Source organism: Rattus norvegicus, chromosome 1 (assembly GCF_036323735.1).
Source record: "Rattus norvegicus strain BN/NHsdMcwi chromosome 1, GRCr8, whole genome shotgun sequence".
Classification (NCBI taxonomy): Eukaryota; Metazoa; Chordata; class Mammalia; order Rodentia; family Muridae; genus Rattus; species Rattus norvegicus.
Window position 1 is genome coordinate 181,936,888 of NC_086019.1, and position 21,417 is coordinate 181,958,304.

At 37.2% G+C, this 21,417-nt stretch overlaps 1 protein-coding gene across 3 annotated transcripts in view; it reads right to left on the reverse strand.

Moving 5' to 3' along the window:
* Positions 1–21,417, reverse strand: part of Smg1 (SMG1, nonsense mediated mRNA decay associated PI3K related kinase) — a 101,761-nt gene that overhangs the window by 60,754 nt on the left and 19,590 nt on the right. For 2 of the 3 annotated variants that reach the window (XR_005499398.2, NM_001427295.1), the window contains exons 2-11: positions 12,716–12,879; positions 12,249–12,404; positions 11,101–11,237; positions 9,689–9,747; positions 8,665–8,878; positions 6,421–6,546; positions 5,939–6,011; positions 4,979–5,076; positions 2,976–3,149; positions 722–946 (exon numbers count right to left, since the gene is read on the reverse strand). Coding sequence is in view for 2 of the 3 variants with exons in the window: in NM_001427295.1 (NP_001414224.1) it covers positions 722–946; positions 2,976–3,149; positions 4,979–5,076; positions 5,939–6,011; positions 6,421–6,546; positions 8,665–8,878; positions 9,689–9,747; positions 11,101–11,237; positions 12,249–12,404; positions 12,716–12,879 (1,426 nt within the window). In the remaining variant the exon portion in view is untranslated. Of the gene's footprint in view, positions 1–721; positions 947–2,975; positions 3,150–4,978; positions 5,077–5,938; positions 6,012–6,420; positions 6,547–8,664; positions 8,879–9,688; positions 9,748–11,100; positions 11,238–12,248; positions 12,405–12,715; positions 12,880–17,474; positions 17,533–21,417 lie in introns of all 3 variants that reach the window. The other variant, XM_039101163.2, reaches the window with a different exon arrangement.

The window sequence follows — 21,417 nt, forward strand, 5'->3', positions numbered from 1 at the left end:
AAAAGTGTCAATCTTAAAAAGAATATATAGCTGGCGATTCTTTAAAAAATCAAAACTAGGGAGACAATAAAAGTATCTGGAGTTCTTTACTATTCTAAAAGTGGATAACGTGCCAAGGGAAGGCAATTGACAGCCTCCAATGAAGAAGACAGGCCATATGTTTCTAATTACAGGAGCTGAGACCTTAGTATAAAGACTCACTATTTCATCATATCTTTTTTTTTTTTTTTTTTTGGTTCTTTTTTTTTTCGGAGCTGGGGACCGAACCCAGGGCCTTGCGCTTCCTAGGTAAGCGCTCTACCACTGAGCTAAATCCCCAGCCCCTATTTCATCATATCTTAAAGAGAGCGATTATATGGCTAAGTAAAGAAAAAGAAATTAAAGAAAAAAAATCATGTTTTTTTTTCTAAGAAATCAAATATAAGCAGGTTTTTGAAAATAGATATATTCTCCCATAAGGTACAAATCAGCACTACTGAGTCTTGGGAAAATGTGGACATGCCATTAATACAAAGTTAGGTAAGTCAGACTAAAGTGAGCTACCAAACACTAAACACAAATTGATACTAGGGGAAAAAACATACTGGACTAGAAAAGTGAGAATTATCAATGGATTCTTTAAAATGCAAGAACACACGAAGCAAATCTCTTTAATTTTTTTCACATCAACTTTAAGACCTACATAAACAATTTAAAAACAACAAAAACAGTAATCACATACCAATGTGAGCAAATTCAAGACTGAGATGATATAATCGGTACCACAAGTCTGGCAATTCTCCAGTTGGTCTAATCCATATGTAATGACCATGTCACAATGTATAGTCATGCTAGGATCCAAGCTGCCGAGCAAAACACCAACACACTCATTAGCAGCTGTCAACACAGCCTCAGAAAAAAACACTTGGTTTGCAGCCGTCACGCATCTCATTACTCTGTATAGAACCTGCAAATGGGGAAAACAAGCACCTTTTTAAACACTCACAAGTTTCTCTACACCACTATTTTCTATTTAATGCAGTTTCAACTCAAAAATATCTTGTCTTGTCAATAGTCTTGTTTAAGGAATTTTTTTTTTACTGAGATAGGGACAAGAGTGACCCAGGCTGGCATCAGAGATGTGCAGCTCATAGTTGATCCTCTAATTCTTGTTAGCAAATATGGGCATTTTTAATACAATTTTTTTAAAAATGTTGACTAAAAAGTATTCTAAATTACTATCATGACAAGAAATAGAATGTCACCCTTGAGTTCACTTATCCTCTTCCCCTGTGATTATCAGAGGCTGTATAAAAAGCTTACTATCTTTATCCCTCTGACACACACAACTTAGCACACTTCAGGGATGTCCTGCTCGCACCTGCTTAAACACAAATCTTGGATTTGTAACAATCTTTTCAAAGCAAATACTAAAATTGCTTTAAGCTTTTATTAAAGTTTACATATCAATGACCATGATAGCCAAGTATTCTACAACTGAGCCCTGGAAGTTCTTTTTCAAAATAAGAACACCAGATATGCACAATCCTATTGAGGATCATAAAAACCAGGTAATTTCCAACATACATAAAAATCACTAAACTGTTAATAGTACTTGTGTGCTACATTTCTAATAATAAAATTTTTGAAAAATGGAAAAGTTCACATACAAGTATCACAAATCTATAACAATCAATCAATAATACCCAGTCTTTAAAACCTGTAAAGAAGTTTCCTTAATGATATTTACAAACGGCAAAATGAAGGCCTTCATAACATATTCAAAATATAACTATTCTGAGGTTTATGTTTCTTTCCTTTTGTTTTGCATTTGAATTAACTGCCTTAACTCCACTCTTGAAGCAACAAACTTCTACATGATTAAAAAGGGAAGAAAGAAATTTTGAAGGTTTCAATTATCAACATGCAGATTTAGTTAAATGTATAATTCTGATACTTAATGCCAAATACACACCCACCTTACTAAGAATTACACAATACCTTATTTACTTAACAATGTGTCCAAAGTCATGTTCCTAAAGAAGCCAGCACTGTGCCTGAGCAGCAACACATTTCAGTCATGTAGGCTGTCTTCCCTGGCTGCCACTAACACATCTCCCTCCTCATTCCACGGCAGTGCTCACGGCTCATTGCTCTCTGCTAGATGGCACTGCACACTGACCACTCAAGGGTTGTGACTGTAATCTGGTCACATCTCATTCCTGACTTCAGGTTGTATTTTTAAACAGTATCTCTTTACATCAAAGAATAACACAGACGTGAGACTCCTGAGTTCCATCCCTATGCTCAAAGAAAATGACTAGTTTGTTTTCACTGCAGTAGTAGGGATGACATTTCCACAAACAGCAAAAGCTCTACTGCAAACCACACATTCAACCCAAGAGCGTGACTTCTGACACTTCATAGTGTATGGTTCGTACTGAGTTGAAAATTAAAAGGATCCTCAATTTAATTGTTTTTGCTTTCCGAGACAGGGTTTCTCCACATAGTTCTGGATGTCCTATAAACCAAACTGGCCTCAAACTCAAAGAGATCTGCCTGCCTCTGTCTCCAGAGTGCTGGGCACCACTATCCCAAGCAAGGAGAATCAACTTTTAAAGAAAGAATAGTATTAATGTTTAAAGTCTTAAAACTAGGTATTAAAATATTAAGTTCAGGCTGAGGAAAAAGTTCAATGTTTTATGAAGTACAGGTGCGGATAGAGCCTGTGCAAGATACTAACTTCAATCCTCAGTACTGTAAGAAAAATAAGAACTCCTTAAGGAAATGTTAAGAGTGTATAAGAAATTAAGATGGCCCTTTTATGGTGAGGTGAGAGTTCAAGGACAGTGGCTGATAAGGAGGCTTCCCTACTTTCTGAGTACAGAGTAGCTAGGGACAAACACATTTAACATGTTAAGCAAATGAAAGGTCAATATAGTTCAATGTGTACAGGAGGCCCTCACTATACAACCTGGTCTTTAAAAGATACTTACATCTGTTACATATGCCTCGGTAATTGGTGGACCCCGAATTGGGCTAAAGCGCTCCCCAATGCTCCTCACCACAGTACTGAACACACGGAGAAGCGCTGCCAGCTTTGGTAATGACACTGATGGAGGAGGAACATCTTCATCCACTGACTCCCCAGAGGCCACATGGCTGAGGTCCTAGATGTGAATACATAACATTCTTATTGAAATAGTAGAGTACAAGATTTTTTATGGTTTTGTTGCTATATACTGGTAATCAGGAATCAAGCACAACCCCTTGCATATACTAGGTAAGCACTCGACAGTGAACTTTACTCCAGTCCCTATTTCTTTGTAATGTATTCCTAGATACCCCTAAAACTTTAATTCATGTTTGAGATAAGAGTCTTCTTACTATGTTGCCAAGACTCCTGAGCCCAATCGATCCTCTTAGTCTCAGCCTCTGGAGTAGCTGAGACTTACCCTGTAAGTCTCCCAATTCTGTACGACACATAACGTTGACAGATTTTTTTTTTCCCCTTTTCAAACAGTGTCTCACTAAGTAGCCCTGGCCTGGAAATCAATATGTAGATTAGGCTGAATTCGAACACACAGAGATTCACCCAATTCTGCCTCCCAGGTGCTGGAATTAAGGATGTGTTCAACCACACCAAGTCCTAGAAAGATAGTTACCAATTAAGAGATATTTTAGTCTAAAAACTCCAAACTCCATATGCCTAAAGTTCTCTAAATCATTCCTTATAAAACCAGATTAAATTATAGAAATGATCTGCACCAATGCAGGAGTTGGAAAAAAAAACCCAGTCTTTATGCATATATTACTGTATAAGTACAAATGGAACAAAGTTTTGCCACTCCTAGATTTGTTTTCTACTAAATTCTCATTCCATGTAATCTCTGACCAAAATATATTAATAGCATGTACTCCAAAAAGAATGGGATTAGAAATGTAAAGAACTACTCTATAAACTTATAATCTAGTTTAAAGTATAAAATATACCCAAAGAGAATGACTAAGATTTGGGTATATTTATAATCAACACATTTCTACAGAAAATCAAATGCCAAATACAAAAGGAGTCAGTCAGAGTGGCACACACCTTTAATCCCAGTATGTGGGAGGCACAGAGAGATCTCTACGAGTTTAAGACCATCCTGGTCTACATAAGCAGCTAAGGTTACACAAAGAGATGAAAAGAGGGGGTGGGGGGGAGAGGGAAGGAAGAGAGGGAGGGAGGGAGAAGGAAGAAAAGTGGGTATTTAAATCACCTAAGTGTCTAAACCTATAAAAACGAGTACCTTCTGAAAAACTAATAATCATCTGTATAGGTGAGTAGGGGGGTGAAATAAAGGGATGAGATAACCTACATCCTGTATGTCCCAAGGAATCAAAGTATAATATTCTATTTACTTTTCCTGAAAAAGCAAGCACTCCAGTGATGAAAGTGGTAGAATAAGCACCTCTAAGTACAAACAGCAAAGAGCTAAAGCAAACTCAGTATTCAGAGCCGTCAACACCAGACAGAACTTACGGTCCTCCCACAGGAGACAACAAACGCCACAGCAGTGAGGCCAGAGAAGAGCAAAGGCTGTAGGAAGTGCCCTGAAAGTTACCGCATTCACAGTGGAGTGAACCAGATTTTGCCCTGGACAGCATAATATGAGAGTCTGTGAATAGGCTGGGGCAGCATCTTTAGGGACAGTTATCATTTCTGAACAGCATCTATCTGCCTTTTGATAACAACAACCAACAAAAAAAGATTTGTCTTCAAGAAAAACATCTGCTATTAAGAATATTCAAGCTTTGTATAGTATCAACCTAGACACTTTTTCCTGTTAACTTGAAAATACCAAAAAATAAATAAAATTGAACCTCAATGATCTTACAAGTTCTGCTTAAATGTCAGTTTAGTTATTTTTAAAATGAATCTACTTCTGTTTAAAATCTCTGAATTTTCTTTATTAATACTTTAAGAATCACTTACACTTGGCTTTCTACAACTTACCTCAGCGTATGCCTCCATGTCTTCTAAAAATTGACCAAGAAGAGTGGTAGAAAATGCAAGGTCAGCTACCCAAAATGGCTCCAAACTCTGCAACCACCCTTGACATCATAGAAGAAATTTTAAGGAGATTTAAAAAAAAAAAAATGGTGGGGTACCAAAATTAAAAATGAAACCTGCTTTCAAGCTACTTACTCTTACAGCATGGCCTATATCATAATATTAGGACTGCCATTAAAAGCATGCTAGTAATTAATCAAGCCTCTTTTAATAGAACAGAAATTAACAACCTTCAGAAATCAGTATGTAAATCTTGCAGTTTCTTTGCTAATTAAATACCTACAATGTGTGTTGTGTGTCTCAAAGTGCCACCATGTACTATCAACCTAGCTTTCTACTATTCCAGAGTCAGAACTAGTTGTTAAAGGTGTGTGTTTGGCATCAAAGCTGGAGTGACACCATCTATTCTCACTGGCATATACTCTTTTCTGAAGTTACTACAGCAAATATGCAGACAGGAAGAGAAACTTTACCATGTGAAATAGGCAGGTGTGTACAAATTAGTTCAGCTATCATTTGTTCTCTATCACACACAACAAACTTCCAAATATTTGTGGCTCATTATTATTAAAATAACCAGAAAAGCAACAAGTAAAATAACCTATAACCAGAATCTTCTATTCCAAGTTTCAGGATATTCCAACCTCTTGACTTTCTCTTGCTAAACATGCTACAGATGACCCGATATAGTCTTTAAATTCTCACAGGTGCGAATCTGTAATTATTTTCCTAACTAGTATTTATTGTCTAAGTATGCTTTTAAAAGATCAAGAGCTATCAAGTGATACTCATTTATATGTATCTAATAGCTAATATGCCTTCTTAAAGCAACCCTTTTATCTAGATCAGATCAACTCTTCTTTGCACAGTATTTACAAGAACTGACACAAGCTAAAGACTTACCAGACACCTGCTGTGTAAGGGAGGGTTTCTGAGTATGATCTATGTGCCATCCAACTAATATATCAACTGTATCCTTGATGGAGATAAAAAACAAAACAAAACAAACAAGACAGGAGGCCAGTCATTTTAAGGTTTCATTGCTATTTCATCAGTGAGATCACATCATATTAAAAGACCCTGGAAAAAGTTGTTCAATTTACCTGGGAGCTACAGAGAAAAATAAAAGAACTGTAGTCACGACACTGAGGATATTAATTTTCCCTTCTATACCAAAAGTATTAATGTCAGAAAGAAAAATGCAGTTGTTAATGTTTTATAAAGTAACATCATCATCACTGTCATCATTATCACCTCTGTCGTGATAGGAAACCAATCGACTCCTTCCCCCAAAACATCATGTATTTGAAGAGTCAGGATCTTGTCTCTATCTGATATCCCACTTCTTTACACAACCCTAGTACCAAACAGTATGAGAAACTCACCCTAAAATTAGTGCTGAAAATATGAGGGTAGCATCGAGCCACCAAAAGAATGCACTTAACACATTTGCAAAGTAATTCTGGTGTATCCACATTTTCAAGAATGGATTGTAGGCTGGTCATCACAAGCTGAAAAACAAAGTTAAGATCATAAATATTTGACAAAGTTGAAAGAAAATTAAAAAAAAAATTGTTTCACAACTGATTATGATACCAATAAAACATAGAACTAGAGAGTATAAAATACCACCACTTTTATCTAAATATTTCAAGCTTAGTATTATAAAATAAAAATTTAAGTAAAAGTTCATTCACTATATTGGGATGAGAACCAACATTGCACTCTATTAATGACTATTAACACTAGTTCCTATCGTATCAACTAACTTTAGTGCTAAATGATTCCTCTATATATTATTCGTAAGTAACCCTATGGCTATGATTGAATTTAAAGTACAAAAGTTAAGATATAGCCAGATATGGTGTCATATGAACTCTTGAGAGTTTAAGGCTATTTTTGTCTACACAAAAAGCCCCATGCTAGCCAGGGATAAATAACTCAACCCACCAACACACCACTAAAAAAGTAAGATGTACTTAAGAAACTAATTTCTTTAAAGCATCTCGGTTACTATAGAACCCAGCATGTAGGTATGGTAAGGCTAGGAGCAGTGGCATAGGCCTTTAGCTCCAGTGCTTGGGAGGTTGAGGAAGAATAAATAGATCAGAAAAGCCTGACTACAAAGGAAGACCCTTTCTTAAAACAACAAATAACAAAAAGAAAAACATTGTCAGAGTAAATGTTAGGCCATTGATATGCTTTACGGCAAAATATATGCATTTTGTTTCTAATCAAAATAATCTGGAGCTCATCAATTAGCATGGCACCCCCTAGATGACATTCAGTCTTCTTTCCACTAAGACCTCCACAGTGCATTTTTAATATACATGAGGTCCGGGATATAATCTTCAGCAACACCTAACTCACCACTACCACCACCACCAAAAAAAAAAAAAAAAGTGATATGCCTGAGTTAGAGTATTTAAGGCAGGTAGAGGTGACATCCTTTAATCCTAATACACTGACTGGTCTACAGAGCAAGTTCTAGAGCAAGTTCTCTTAGTAAAGATAAACTCTGTCTCAAAAAGTACAAACAAAACAGAACAAAAAGAAAGCATTTATCCAAGTGATCTACATAGTGAACTGTGATCTGTGGATTTGGAATCTTTCAAACTACAGTTAGAAAATACTTATATAAAAGTTATGTATAAAATTAGATCAAAGTGCTACTATTCTGTTTAGTTATAAGTAATTAATAAAAACTTTCATAAGTTTATATAATCAAGGAAAAATGTATATGGGTTTTTCATTCATTCAGACACGCACAGGCGCGCACGCACATTTTTTAAATTACTCAAAATACAGCAGTTTGTGAGCTATAAAAAAGCAAACAAAGCCAGGCATAGCAGCACAAGTCTCTAGTCCCAGCACTCAAAAGACAGCAGCAGGAGGATCTCTTTAGTTTCGAGCTAAGCAGGGATACATAGTTAAAATTCTACCTCGAATGGATGGATGGATGGATGGACGGACGGACGGACAGACGGATAGCTATTCCAGGTACCAAATAAGTAATTAAGTAGTTTTTTTTTCAAACATTCCCTCAATAAAAAATGTTATATAAATATTGCTTAGCTCAAACTGTAAAGTCAAGGCATTAGATGACAGTATACACACTGCACAGTGAGACCTCATATCCAAAAAAAAAAAAAAAAAAAAAAAACCAAAAACCTATTTTGGGAATGGCCTTTTCTATATATCCAGATAATTTAGAGGGAAGCAGAACTAAACAGAAGCTGGTGTTCACTGATAAATTGATGTCTGCATTATTTAGATTAATAATTTTTGAAATTATCAAATCTAAACTTAGGGAATTTCAAAGGGGAAGAGAAAGGAAAAAAGATTTAGAAATTAATTGTGATGTTTAGCTTTAGTCTCAAAAGCTGATGGCCTCTCAGACTAAACTCTCACAGTGGAGTTCCTACTTTCAAATCTGCAAGTCACTCTAGTATTAAGCAACTTCAAAGGGAAGCTTCTAAAAAATAAAAACGTAAATGCTTAAAATTAAACTCCTTTAAACCTAACCTGATTCAACTCAAAGGCACCTCCTTTGCACAGGCCTGTCCTCATCAGAGGCAGCCAAGCCCATCCTGAATCTCACTCCACTCCTCCATGGGTCCCCGGCTCACCTGCATCACCGAAGAAAAGGCTTTCTTCTCGCCAACAGTCTCCAGTGCTCTGTAAGTGGCACACAGGTAGAGGAGCTTCACCTCATCTTTCGCAGATGAGCTAAATTTGCTAAAAATCCACTTGAAGATCTTCTCAGCCTCGTAGCTCAGAGAAGCACAGAGAAGACCAAGACAGCAAGCTCCCTCTTGCCTCAACTCCTGAAGCAACTTACTACTGTGTTTGTTTTAATGCAAATGGAACAAAAAAAAACATACAAAAGGCATCAATTTTCAAGGATGAAAGTATGGCGCATATTACAACAGAATGTCTCTCCTATGTATTCAAGAATTCCTAATAACTTTCCAAAGCTCAAACTGGAATTTTACCCATTCTACATCTCTATCCTCTGAATTCTACAATGCTCTAAAAATCCTTTATCAGACATTAGATTTCTTTACAAAATCATTTACTAAGAAATACTAAAAAGAACAGAAGTGCTAAACTCCATGCTTCAGGTTATAATTGATTCACAGAAAGAGGCATAAGGAAATTATTAGAAAATGCACTCCACTTCTCTATAATACCCAACAAGTAAAGACTCCAAAGTAGAAAATATTTAGTAGCTAAACCACAAACTTATAAAGATTACAGTTAAAATTAAGTACAGCATTAAGAAATTATGTAAAATAAAACAGTGATCTGCTAATTTGAGTGTTTTTAATACTGTAATTCTTTGGAATCACTGCATATCTATGCAAAGCCTAGAGATTATTTAAAGAATGAAGTTTCCCTTTCCCTTTGCTCTCTAAGCATTTTTAAAACTCTCTGGAACAATAGTTTTCATTCATGAAAGCATCATGTTTTTCCACATGCCAATGTTTAGGAAAGAAGATTCTCTTTCAAGTAGACTCCATTTGTAATCAATAGTAATTAACATATAAGTAACAAGTTTACAAGACTTAGTGATGCAGTCCAGGGTCTATCTTGTTTACTTGTTTTTACAATTTCCTTCAAAGTCACCTAAATGTGACCCTTCTTACTTACCTTTCATTTAGTACATCATGCACAGCAGCCAAGATATTATCCAACTGTTTAACTAGTACCTTTAAGAAATAAATATAGAAACTTCAGATTCAACTTAAAAAAAGCACTGTATACATTCTTTATCTTTCCATTCAGATTATGATTATACAGCATGTCACTTTACATGTTTCAAAACTCTCTGCAAGAGTAGCTTTCATTCATAAAAGCATCAGCTCATGCCTTTCCACAAGACAATATTTAGGAGAGAAGATTCTCTTTCAAGTAGAATCCTCAATCACATGAGGATGGCATGTTTCCCCTTCAGGCCATGAAAGAGACTGACTCACAGGAAATAAGAGTCATAATCAGTATCGAGATACATTCAAGCTCATTTTAACTGACAGCCTCTGGAGAGCATTCACATGGGATTACAAGGGGATTGAAAGGGGTAATAAAGGAATACAGTGACAAAGCAATGACAGAATCTAGGGCTGACAGCATGAGCTTCATTGCACATCTTTCTATTCGCTCTATAATCAAAACTTTCCATAATGTAATTTAAGGGAAAGAGCCTCACTGCACTAGTCTTTGTAAATTTTCTCCTGTATCAAGTTCTTAAGATCAGGAAAATTACTTAAGAATGGAGAAATATTTCATAACTGATTTTGAAATTTGTCTTAAGGGCTTTTCCATTTCTTTCCATTATTATTTCAAAGTGCATGTGTGTTCTCACAAAGAAGTGCTCTTGGAGGCCAAAGGTGTCTAATCACCTGGAGCTAGACTTAAGGCAATTGTGAGGTGCCCACCATGAATGCTGGGAATCAAACTCAAGATCTGTGCAAGAGACATCCTTAACCTGAGATGCCCAGCTTTTCCTTTTTTTATTTTTTTTAAGAATTATTTTATGTCTATGAGTACACTGTTGCTGTTTTCAGACTCACCAGAAGAGGGCATCAGATCCCATAACAGATGGTTGTGAGCCACCATGTGGGTGCTAGGAGTTGAACTCAGGAACTTTGGAAGAGCAAGTCAGTGCTCTTAACTGCTTTTTCATTTCTTAATCCCTGGTCACTAGACCACTCGCATATATAAAACACATACCCCATACTTCCACTTCATGTATGAAAAGTAGAGATACACTGCCCTGTCAGAAAAAACTCAGCAGGGCTATCCAGAATGCTTAAAAGAAAAAATTTAAATGCACTTTATAAAAAGACACCAAGGTGACTCCAACAATAGCCATCATAGATAAATGATACATTAGGGACCTTTCATTCCAAGGTGCCTTAACATAGGACAAGTGCAAAGTTAAGGAAGCCCTTCATTTTTTCCTAGAAGCAATCAATTCCTGCTGAAAATTCCCAACAAGGAACCTCGTTGTGTACTTTGGAAACCCTGACAATCCTCAGCAACTTCCAAGCACATATCCTTACCAGTTTATTTTCTGGCTGCTGAATAAACTCCTTCAGCTGCTTTACAGTAGCCAGTCTTCGGTCTCTGTCATCTTCCCGGGTGATCCTCCGAAGAAGATTCGACAGTCGAGACTCATCAGAGTACGACATCGATCGCTCTGTGAATATAAATATTTTTGTAGCCATTTAATATACTAAAAATATGAAGTGCACATCAGGCATTCTAAATTACATCAGAACCAGGGTATACTGGTCTCTCCTTTGTTCGGTTTTCTGGATCTACAGAAGAATGCTTGTTTACAGTTCCACAGACCCCCAAAAACTCTGGTCAAAGATAATATGAATGAAAAACCCACAGCAAACTGCACATCTCACTGAGGAAACCAGCTAAGAAAGAAAAGAAGAAAAGCTTAGAAACCATTTTCTAGTTCCATTTCAAGCGACAGTCAAGATCCAGGTGAAAAGGAGCATGGTGACAGTTAGCTGCAGTCCAAACACAACTATTCCGAGTTCACAGGTTTGGTGATTAAGGAAAAACAGGGAAGTCATCTCAAGAAAAACAAGAACCAAGAAAGGAAACAGGGGAGGGGAAAACAAAACAGGAATAGGCAATGACTCCAAGCCAGGGATAATGTCTCTATAAGCAAAAAAGACCATGCCCCTGCAGGAAACCTCTTGTTCACATTATCATTTCCCTATTTTGGGCAGAAGGGTGTTGGAAATCAAACCTGGGTAAGAGTAAAAAGTGCACCTAACCACTGAACCATCTCCATCTCCCTAGCCCACAAAAATCGGTTGCTTTTGTTTTTTTTTAAGATAAATGCATTTTTTTTCTTTTTTTCGGAGCTGGGGACCGAACCCAGGGCCTTGCGCTTGCTAGGCAGCGCTCTACCACTGAGCTAAATCCCCAGCCCCAATAAATGCATTTTTTAAAGGTGGTATATTTGTACCCACACAAAATATTCAACAAGGTACACATAAAACAAACTACACTGTGCAAAAAGCAATTGTATAAAACAAACCATACACACACACACCCTTTCTTACAAGCTAGCAGTTCACAGAAACATAGTGTAAATGGTTGCCATCTACATACTTTGCACAACTGCACTCATCTGCTCATCGTGGCCATCAGGGGTAATGTGTCAGCCCTGGTTTCCAACACTTACCCTGTGATTTCCTCATGTCTTTGGTGGCTAACGCACGACTGCCATGCTGAACACTGGTAAACTCAGGGCTGGTCACATTGTTAATCCTCAGCTCTTGCCCCAACGACTTCCGACCATAAGTATTTTCCCCAGATCCTCCATTGACACTGTAGCCACCTGAAAACAGCAATGTTTACATTATCTTAACAGGGCCCAGTTTCATTCCCTGAACTAACAGGATCTTACTCATTTACAACCTAATTCTCTCATCTCCCCTGTGCTACCTGACTCCAAACCATTTTGATTCCTTCACTGGAAGGTAAATAGAGAAATAAAAGTTAAATTCAGACAGATGCTTAAGCACATTTTAGATGAGTAAATGAGACAGTAGCCTGGAAGAACCTCAGATGTTACCTGGCAGGAGGGTTTAGAAAAGAGGAGCAGGTCTAAAACAGAAGCATGCCCCAACAGGAGAAAAATCTATGTACCCTTTTCGTCATTCTGTATGTCAGCATGGCCTCTGGTATCATCGTGCCTTTGCCGAGACACCACAGCTGAATTTGAAGGTTGCAGTCCATAAGAGGAAGAAACACCCCTATCTCTGGATGAGGAGTATTTTAAAGTATCTGGGTCGGCTGATGCACTATCAGTTCTGAAAAAGAAAAAGAAAGCTATTAATATTAGAGCTCTAAGCAAACGTTTTAATAGCCAAAGCTATATGGAATCTCTCCCTCTAACCTTTATGCTCAGCCATAACTATCTAAGCACCCCATTGTCTAATAAGTCTTTCAGCTGAAAAGGGATTGTCAACAATTGTAAACAACAAACTGTCTGCAGCTCATGCTCTCCTGTTGAAGAGCCACCTGGATTACACTGACCAACTCATGCTAATTTATTTACTTAATTTGCTTTTTTTCACAGAATGGAGATTGTGCAGGTGCCAGTGCACATATGTGCATATGTGTGGAGACTAACAGGTTGAGATCAAGCTCTGGTGTTACCCTTCAGAAGCTGTTCATTTTCTCCCTTGGGAGTCTCCTGCCACAAATCTGCCTACCTCTGACTCCCCTAAGCTGTGATTACAAACATACCTACCACATCCAGCTTTTTATGTAGATGCCAACTCAGGTCCTCGTGCATATGCAACAATTGTTTTATGGAGAAAGCTACCTCCTCAGCCCCAGGAGTTTCTTGTTTTGCATGCTTCCTGCCCCAGGAAAACTAAACAACTTGTAACTCTAACGCAAGGATTCCCTCCCGTAATGTGATTCTAAAAGGTTAAGTGGTCAGTCTTCCAGGTTACAAATAAAAAATAGTGTCAGGTCAAAGAGATTGCATGCTCCAAAATCTTTGTAAAGTTAGTTCCTATAGAATGTCTACTAAACTCTCAACACTCTTCAATTATCTAGCAGGAAAATATACACTGGTATTTCAAAAACAAGTAGGCTATAAGAACACTAAAAGAAAGATCGTGTTTATGCTCAGCTATATTTTAATGCCTTCACCAAAACGAATGCCAACTAAACTTATTTAAAAAGAAATAAAGTTAAATTTTTTATTACATTAAATTACTTGTTGTGAGTTGAAACCAGTGGTGGGTACATACATATGCCCACAAGAGCCATAGCAAACATATAAAAGTTAAAAATGACAACGTGTGGCTGTCAAGCCTCTCCTTCCAACATGTGGTCCCCAAAGTCTGGCCTGAGGTCATCAGGCTTGACAACAAGAGCACTTAGACACATCTTGCCAGCCCAGCAAACAAATATTAAAAGAAGGCAAGGTCTCAGAATTACAGACATGCTAACTCTGAAGGCTGGGATCAGTAATGTAATTACTGTCAGAAAATGCCGGACACTTTGGGAATTAACAAGTGGCGTAGTCCAAGACAAAACTAACATCTTTATCCACCTATTAGCTCCTGTTAGTTTATGTCTCAATTTCCTTCTCAGTGAAATAAAGAACCAAGGCAAGCTACAAGAATTTCATGAGTATCTTCTAGGTTTCACTCATAAACTGTCGAGAAGGAAGAAAACCAAATATTCTATTTTAGCATATGAAAAATACAAATAACTAGTTGCTTGTTTGACTATCCCAAGAAAAAGAAATACATTTAAAAATAATAGTAGTAGTAATAGCAGTAATTTCTCTATCTATTACAACTATCTTCTGGGCTGGTAATAAAACCTACAATCTTAACTAAAAGCAAGATTACACAGTTCAGCAGGCTAACCCAGGCAATTTAGTGACACCTTGCCTCATAAAAATCTCATGTAATTTTTTATTAGAATAAATTACTTATTCTGAGTGTGACTCTCAGTGGTGGATATATACATGTGCCCACAAGTACCACAGCAAACATATAAAAGTTAAAAATGACAACTGTGGCAGTCAACTCTCTCCTTCCAACATGTGGTCCCCAAGTCTGGGGTAGTTGTGCACACCTTTAATCAAGGCACTCAAGAGGCAGACAGAGACAATCAGATTTCTGGGTTCAAGGCCACCCTGGTGTATAAAGTGAGCTCCAGGAGTATACAGAAAAACACTGAAATCTATCACACACACACCCCAAAAAAAGGGAAAAATATGGAGCTGGAGAGACAGCTCAGTGGTAAAGAACATTGACTGCCCTTCCAGAGGTCCTGAGTTAAATTCCCAACAACCCATACTAGCTCACAACCATCTGTAATGAGATCCAATGTCTTCTTCTGGTGTATCTGAAGTGCACAGTGCACTTCATAAAATAAATAAAGTGCACATACATAAAATAAATAAAATCTTCAAAAAAAATAGCACATTGGCTGCTATTCCAGAGGACGAGGTTCAATTCCCAGCACACACAGCAGCTCCCAACTGTCTGTAAGTCCATTTCTAGAGTATCGGCACCCTCACATAGACAAACGTTCAGGTAAAGCATCAATGCACATAAAAATAAATCTTTAAAAAACCTGATGATTGGGGCTGGAAAGATGGTTCAGCATTAAGAGCACTGACTGCTCTTCCAGAGGTCCTGAATTCAATTCCCAGCACCCACATGGTGGCTCACAACCATCTGTAATGATATCTGATGCTCTCTTCTGGTGTGTTTGAAGACAGCTACAGTGTACTCATAAAATAAAATAAAATAAAATAAATAAATCGTAAAAAAAAAACATGATGATTGGTGAGTAGGAGGATAAAGGGTAGTTTAGAGCTCCTTGGCTACTATAAACAAGGAGGGGTTCTAGGATTAATATCCAGTTCCACAGAACAAACAAAACAAAACAAACTAAACAAACAAAAAAAAAAAAAAAAAAAAAAAAAAACCTGAACTCAACAGCAGGATTTTACATACATGCTTCTTTTTTACTTCATCCTGTTCTTATCCCCACAAGCTAGACACCTTGGTCTGTACTTACTGCAATTCCTGCTGATACAGAATGTAGAACAGGTCCAACTAAACTTGACCTCCTAACTAGAAAATCTAAGTCAGTGTCACAACACAGCAAGCTAAAACTAAGGGTAGACTGTCCTCTTCAAGAATGTCTGTGCCCATACAAACAAAGCTAATTCTTCAAATGCAGAGAAATAAAATCCACAAAACTGGGGTTGGGGTGGGGTAGATTGCAAATATTTTATTGCAGATGCTAATTCATTCAGTAAGAATTAATGCTCAGTGGAGCATGAAAACTTATTAAATAATTCAAAAATAATCCTTCCTATCTCTAAAAGCATCATATTAAATGTTTACCTACAATCAACTAATACATTATTACTTTCTCAAAAAATACTAGAAAAAAAGGAGAGCTTATGGGCTTCCTGGCAGAGTTGGGGGGGAAGGAAGAAGAGGGTATAAGAGTGAATTTTCACCTACTTCAATCTGAAAAACAAAATAATTTAGTAAATGCACAAATCAGATAAGCACATGACTAATTTTGATATACAAAACTTTCTATCAATATTTACACTGCTGGCATTCCCTATTTTCAGTATGCTCACGTTGCCCATACAATCCTAACTAGCGCTTTCTGTGAAAAAGCAGCAGCATGAGACTGCTGATTGTGCAAGTTAAAAACATCTGGGCTGGGTTGGGGATTTAGCTCAGTGGTAGAGTGCTTGCCTAGGAAGCGCAAGGCCCTGGGTTCGGTCCCCAGCTCCGAAAAAAAGAACCAAAAAAAAAAAAAAAAAAAAAAAAACATCTGGGCTAAGGCTCCAGCCCTAGCATTTTAACAGCACTGTCCCTTGTTTTCCAGGCCTTTGATTTCTCTTGTATAAAATGTGAATATCTAATATATAAGGCTGTTACAAAGCTCATATATAGAATTCTTAACAAATACATAGCTGGCAGGGCCCAGTAAGAATTATGGCCATAATTCAAAATAAACTCAAGTTTTCCAAGCTAAAAAGAGCATATGTTAGCAGTTCATGAGCATGTAAATGCAATAAAAAGTTCTCATACTACATGTAAAGCAGCTTATGCTCTTCAATGAAGAAACTAAGCACTCACTGTATTGCTACCAAAGGTTTCTAACTGACTAGGTGCATGTGACTTCACATTATGCTTACAGAACCAAGAGTAATTTCCCAATTCATTAGAAAAAAAGATTTTTAACTCCCAAAAGTTATGAACACTGAAATTTTTTCATCATAAAGTTAGCTTTATAAAAGTTTAACAGTAACGACAACTCACTAGGCCAGAGCCACTCTATGAGAACAGTCCCAAATACACTCCTGGTTAGGCTCTTCTAATGCAAACTTTTATCTCCAGCATTGAGCACATGTATTTTGACACAAAATGCACAACAAAATGGCTGAGCATTTTTATGAAACAGCAACTTTTATAATATCTAAACTGTTTATGTCTCAGAAACTGTTAGGCTGTTAGCACCGACAAGACAAGACCACCACAGTATAAAAAATAAATAGCTGTTAAGAACAGAAATAAGCACTTAAGATTTAGCAAAGCACAAAACAGAAAACATAGATTTCAACTCCAGGAATCAGGAAATCAGTGTTAAGCAAGCTAGTTAAAAGGGCTAAAAAAGCTATCTACCAGAATTAGTGTTTCAATTTAGTGGAAAAAGAAAATATATCTGTTAGATTAAGAATCCTCACAAGGATCCAAAAATATTTCCACAGTCCCTTTAATACTATAAAAATGTGAAGAGGAAAAAAGAAGAAATGCATAAATTTCCCCAAAATGATCCAACTGAAGTTACGCCTGATGTACATGCCACATGAGAGGTAGTAAGTTTCTAAAGCTCATACCTCAAAAATCGCATACTGTGTAATATGGAGCCTTTGTGGTGTTTTGCATCAAGTCAATCTGTAAGACAGCAGTTACAGTATTAGTGAAGACAGCGGGTTAAAACATTTGTTCAAACATGAAGCAAATCTCACTCATGGTTAGATGCTTTTTCATTAACTATGGCCACTGTAAGTTCAAATACTGAAGCAAAAATCCCGATGGAAAGCCACTCTGCCTTGGAGAACAAAGATTCTTTAAGTGGCGATCAAAAAAAAGTGAATCTATAAGAATTTAAATTTTAACCGTAACATATAGATCCCATGCGAATACAGTTACCAATCATTTTATTTACCTATATTCAAAATCCAGACAATGTATAAATCTAGGAAGCTATTCACTTCAAGTGACTCAGATCTTCAGTCCTCATACATCTGCACACAGATAGAAGACAGTATCTCCTGGATAGTCTTTGGTACAGCTCCTATAAGCATTACACAGAGCAACCCCATTCCCCCCAAAAGCCACTTCTAGAAAGTTTGAAGTCAGAAAATTCCCTATGAGGAAGCATTTCCATAAAGGACCCTAAAATGACTTGATGCAAACACCACATCTAGTGGTGCCACTGGAATAAGCATCATCACATTAAGCTGTTTTTAACCTGGGCTGAAGAGATTTCACACCCCTGGCTAGAGCTAATTTGTAATGGACATAAACCAGGAAATGAGAGCAATGAGGTAAGAATATATACTCTCTACAACAGTGATACACAAAGGACAGCTGAAGAAAATGCCAGCTCATTCTGCATAAAAATGATTATCTTTTAAAGCTTAAATCTAATACTATCCTCATAATGTCTCTGTCTTAGGGTTTCATTCTGCTTCTGTGATAATACACCATGACCAAAAGCAAACAGGGGGAAGAAAGGGGTTTATTACTTCAGTTTACAACTCTCAGCTTACACTCAATCACCGAGAGAAGTCTGAGTAAGAACCCAGGGCAGGAACCTGAAGGCAGAAATGAAGCAGAAACTATGGAGGAAACTGATTCCTCTGGCTTCCTTATAAAATTCAGGATCACCTTGCCTGGGGTTGGCACTGCCCACAGTGAGCTGAGTCCTTTAAAAAAAAAAAAAAAAAAAAGCCACACAGGCTTTGCCCTCAGGCTAATCTGATCTACCATTTTCTCAATCAAAGTTCCTCTTCCCAAAGAGCTCTAGCTAGTGTCAAGGTGACCAAACACTAACCAGGACAGTCTTACTCACCTGGATTCAAACATGTTTTCATGAAGGAAAAGAAAAGACAAAAAGTCTAGGACCTCATGAACACCGTTGTCACATTAAAAATATAGTCCTAAGAAGGAATCTAGGGCTGAAAGATTGATTATTTGGGAAGCTCAGACACTTTCCCTTTAATTTTTTCATTCTTTCTGTATGAACATTTAGTCTGCATGTATGTACATGAACCCCATTCATATCTGGTTCCTGCAGAAGCCAGAATAGGGTATTAGAGAAAAAGGTATTAGTTTCTCTAATTGGAGTTACACAGACAGTTATGAGCCACCATTAAGTGTAGGAATAAAACCTAGGTCCCCTGCAAGAATAACTTTCATCACTTAGCCAGCTTTTCAAACTCTCAGAGACTTACTTATACAAAACTCTTCTTGAAAAAACTTTGCATTCAGGGCTGGCATGGTGGCACACAGCACTCAGGAGGCAGAGGCAGGTGGATCTCTCTGAGTTTCGAGGCCAGCCTGATCTACAAAGCAAGTCCAGGACAGCCAATGTTCTTTTACACAGAGGAACTCTGTCTCCAAAAACAAAAACAAAAACAAAAACAAAAACAAAATAGCAGCAGCAGCAGCAACAGTAGTAAGTGTTCAAATTAAAAGAATGTCTTTTCATTTCAAAATTACAAATAAATTTGCATCAATCTTGCCATATTAAAAATGTAAGTAATACAAATTTCTTGGTAAATTTTCCTTAACTATCTAAGTACTAAGTGACTATAATACCAAAATTTTTAATTACTTATAAGTTCTTATTACCTATTTTTATTGTAACTCAGTATCTAGCAAATCTAAAATGATTGAAAACAAAAATATATTTAATAAATGTGAATGACAAAGATTTTTACCTTCCTTATATCTTCCTTAAAGAAGCTCTAGCTCATAACCATAGCCTCAAGTAGGTCAAGTCTCTAAAATCTTGGAATGTCATGCCTAGGAAGGCTCTTTTTGTTCACCTGGGGGAGTCTAAGCCATACCACAGAGTGAAATGGTATGACTTAGTAGCAACATTTGAATTACATAAATCAAACTCCAGAGGGCTGAAAACTAAGATAACTATGCAGGCAATTAGCTACAGAACTTCAATAAAAACTCCCACAAAAGCTAGAGCAAGCATCCCAGTTGGGTACTATTGAACATAGATAACAAAGAAGTCATACCATCTGTGATTCTCCAAGGAAAGAACAACTGCAAGCTCCATACCTGGAACTTTCCTGAACTCTGCCCTATGTGTTCATCACTAACATTAATATGAACACTTTCTGTGGTAATAAACTGTAAGTTTGATATATAAGGATTTGCAACTAGCATCAGAAGTAAAAACAGTATTAGGGACTATAATCCCTCTACCTGTATCTACATTTAAAAAAAAAAAAACCCACGGAATATACTCACCCAAAACTTACGAAACTCTTTTAAAAACTATATTCATGTTTAATATAACAATGTTGTTTCATTTCATGATTATAAATGAATTTGCATCAACCTTGCAATATTAAAAATGTACTTACTACAATTTCTTGGTAAAGTATAATTTTAATAGCACCAAATAAATGTGACTTCCAAGGCACTTCAAATAACATTAGTTGACAGCTAATCTGATTAAACAGAAGGTACAATCACTAAGGAAATTATTTTAGGTTATAACTTTTAAGTTCTTTTTTTTTTTTCCAGAGCTGGTAAAATGTGGTTCATGTGCATAACTGTCTTCAGAGAAAAGGGTAGTGAATATCTCTCTCACATTCCTTTCCTCTGCTATAATCTATAACAAGACCTTCAATGCTACACAGGTTTAAAGATTGCTTTCACATTTAAGTGCTAACACAATGAGCTCCTACTAAGAGCAACAAGCCTAATCAAAGGTTTACATCTGAGAAACCCCCACATGATCATGTTTGAAATGCTCTGTCTCCATTTGGTAGTCCTATTTGGGAGATTAGGAGTTCTCAACCTATGGGCGAAACTCTCTTGAAGATCAAAAGACTCTTTCACAGGGGTCACCTAAGACCACTGGAAAACAAAGATACTTACATTACAACTCACTAATAGTAGCAAAAGTACCCTTATGTAATAGCAATAAAAATAACTTATGATTGGGGTCACCACAACATGAGGAACTGTATTAAAGGGTTTCAGCACTAGGAAGGTTGAGAGCCAATGCTTTAGAACTTGACTATAAGAAGTGGGTCACTGGGGCTGGAGTAATGGCTCAGCAGCTAAGTGCACTGACACCTCTTCCAGAGATCCTGAGTTCAAACCCCAGCAACGACATGGTGGGTCACAACCATCTGTAATAAGAGCTGATGCCTTCTTCTGGTGTGTCTGAAGACAGCTACAGTGTACTCATATAAATAAATCTTAAAAAAAAAAAAAAAAAAAGTGGGTCACTGACAGTAGGTCCTTGGGAATGTATTATCCCTGACTCCTTCCTGTCACACTCTTCTACTTTGGCCACCATGCCTACCCTGCCACCATGCCTACCCTGCCACCATGCCTACCCTGCCACCATGCCTATCCTGCCGCGATGGACTGAGACATTCTGAAACCATGGGCCAAAATAAATCCTTCTTATCTTGAGCTGCTTTTGTCAAATATTTTTATCACAGCAGTGAGTAACTGAGGTTCCCTAACTGACCTAAAGTTCCCAGTTGTACTAGTGACTACAAACTTTCTCCCCAG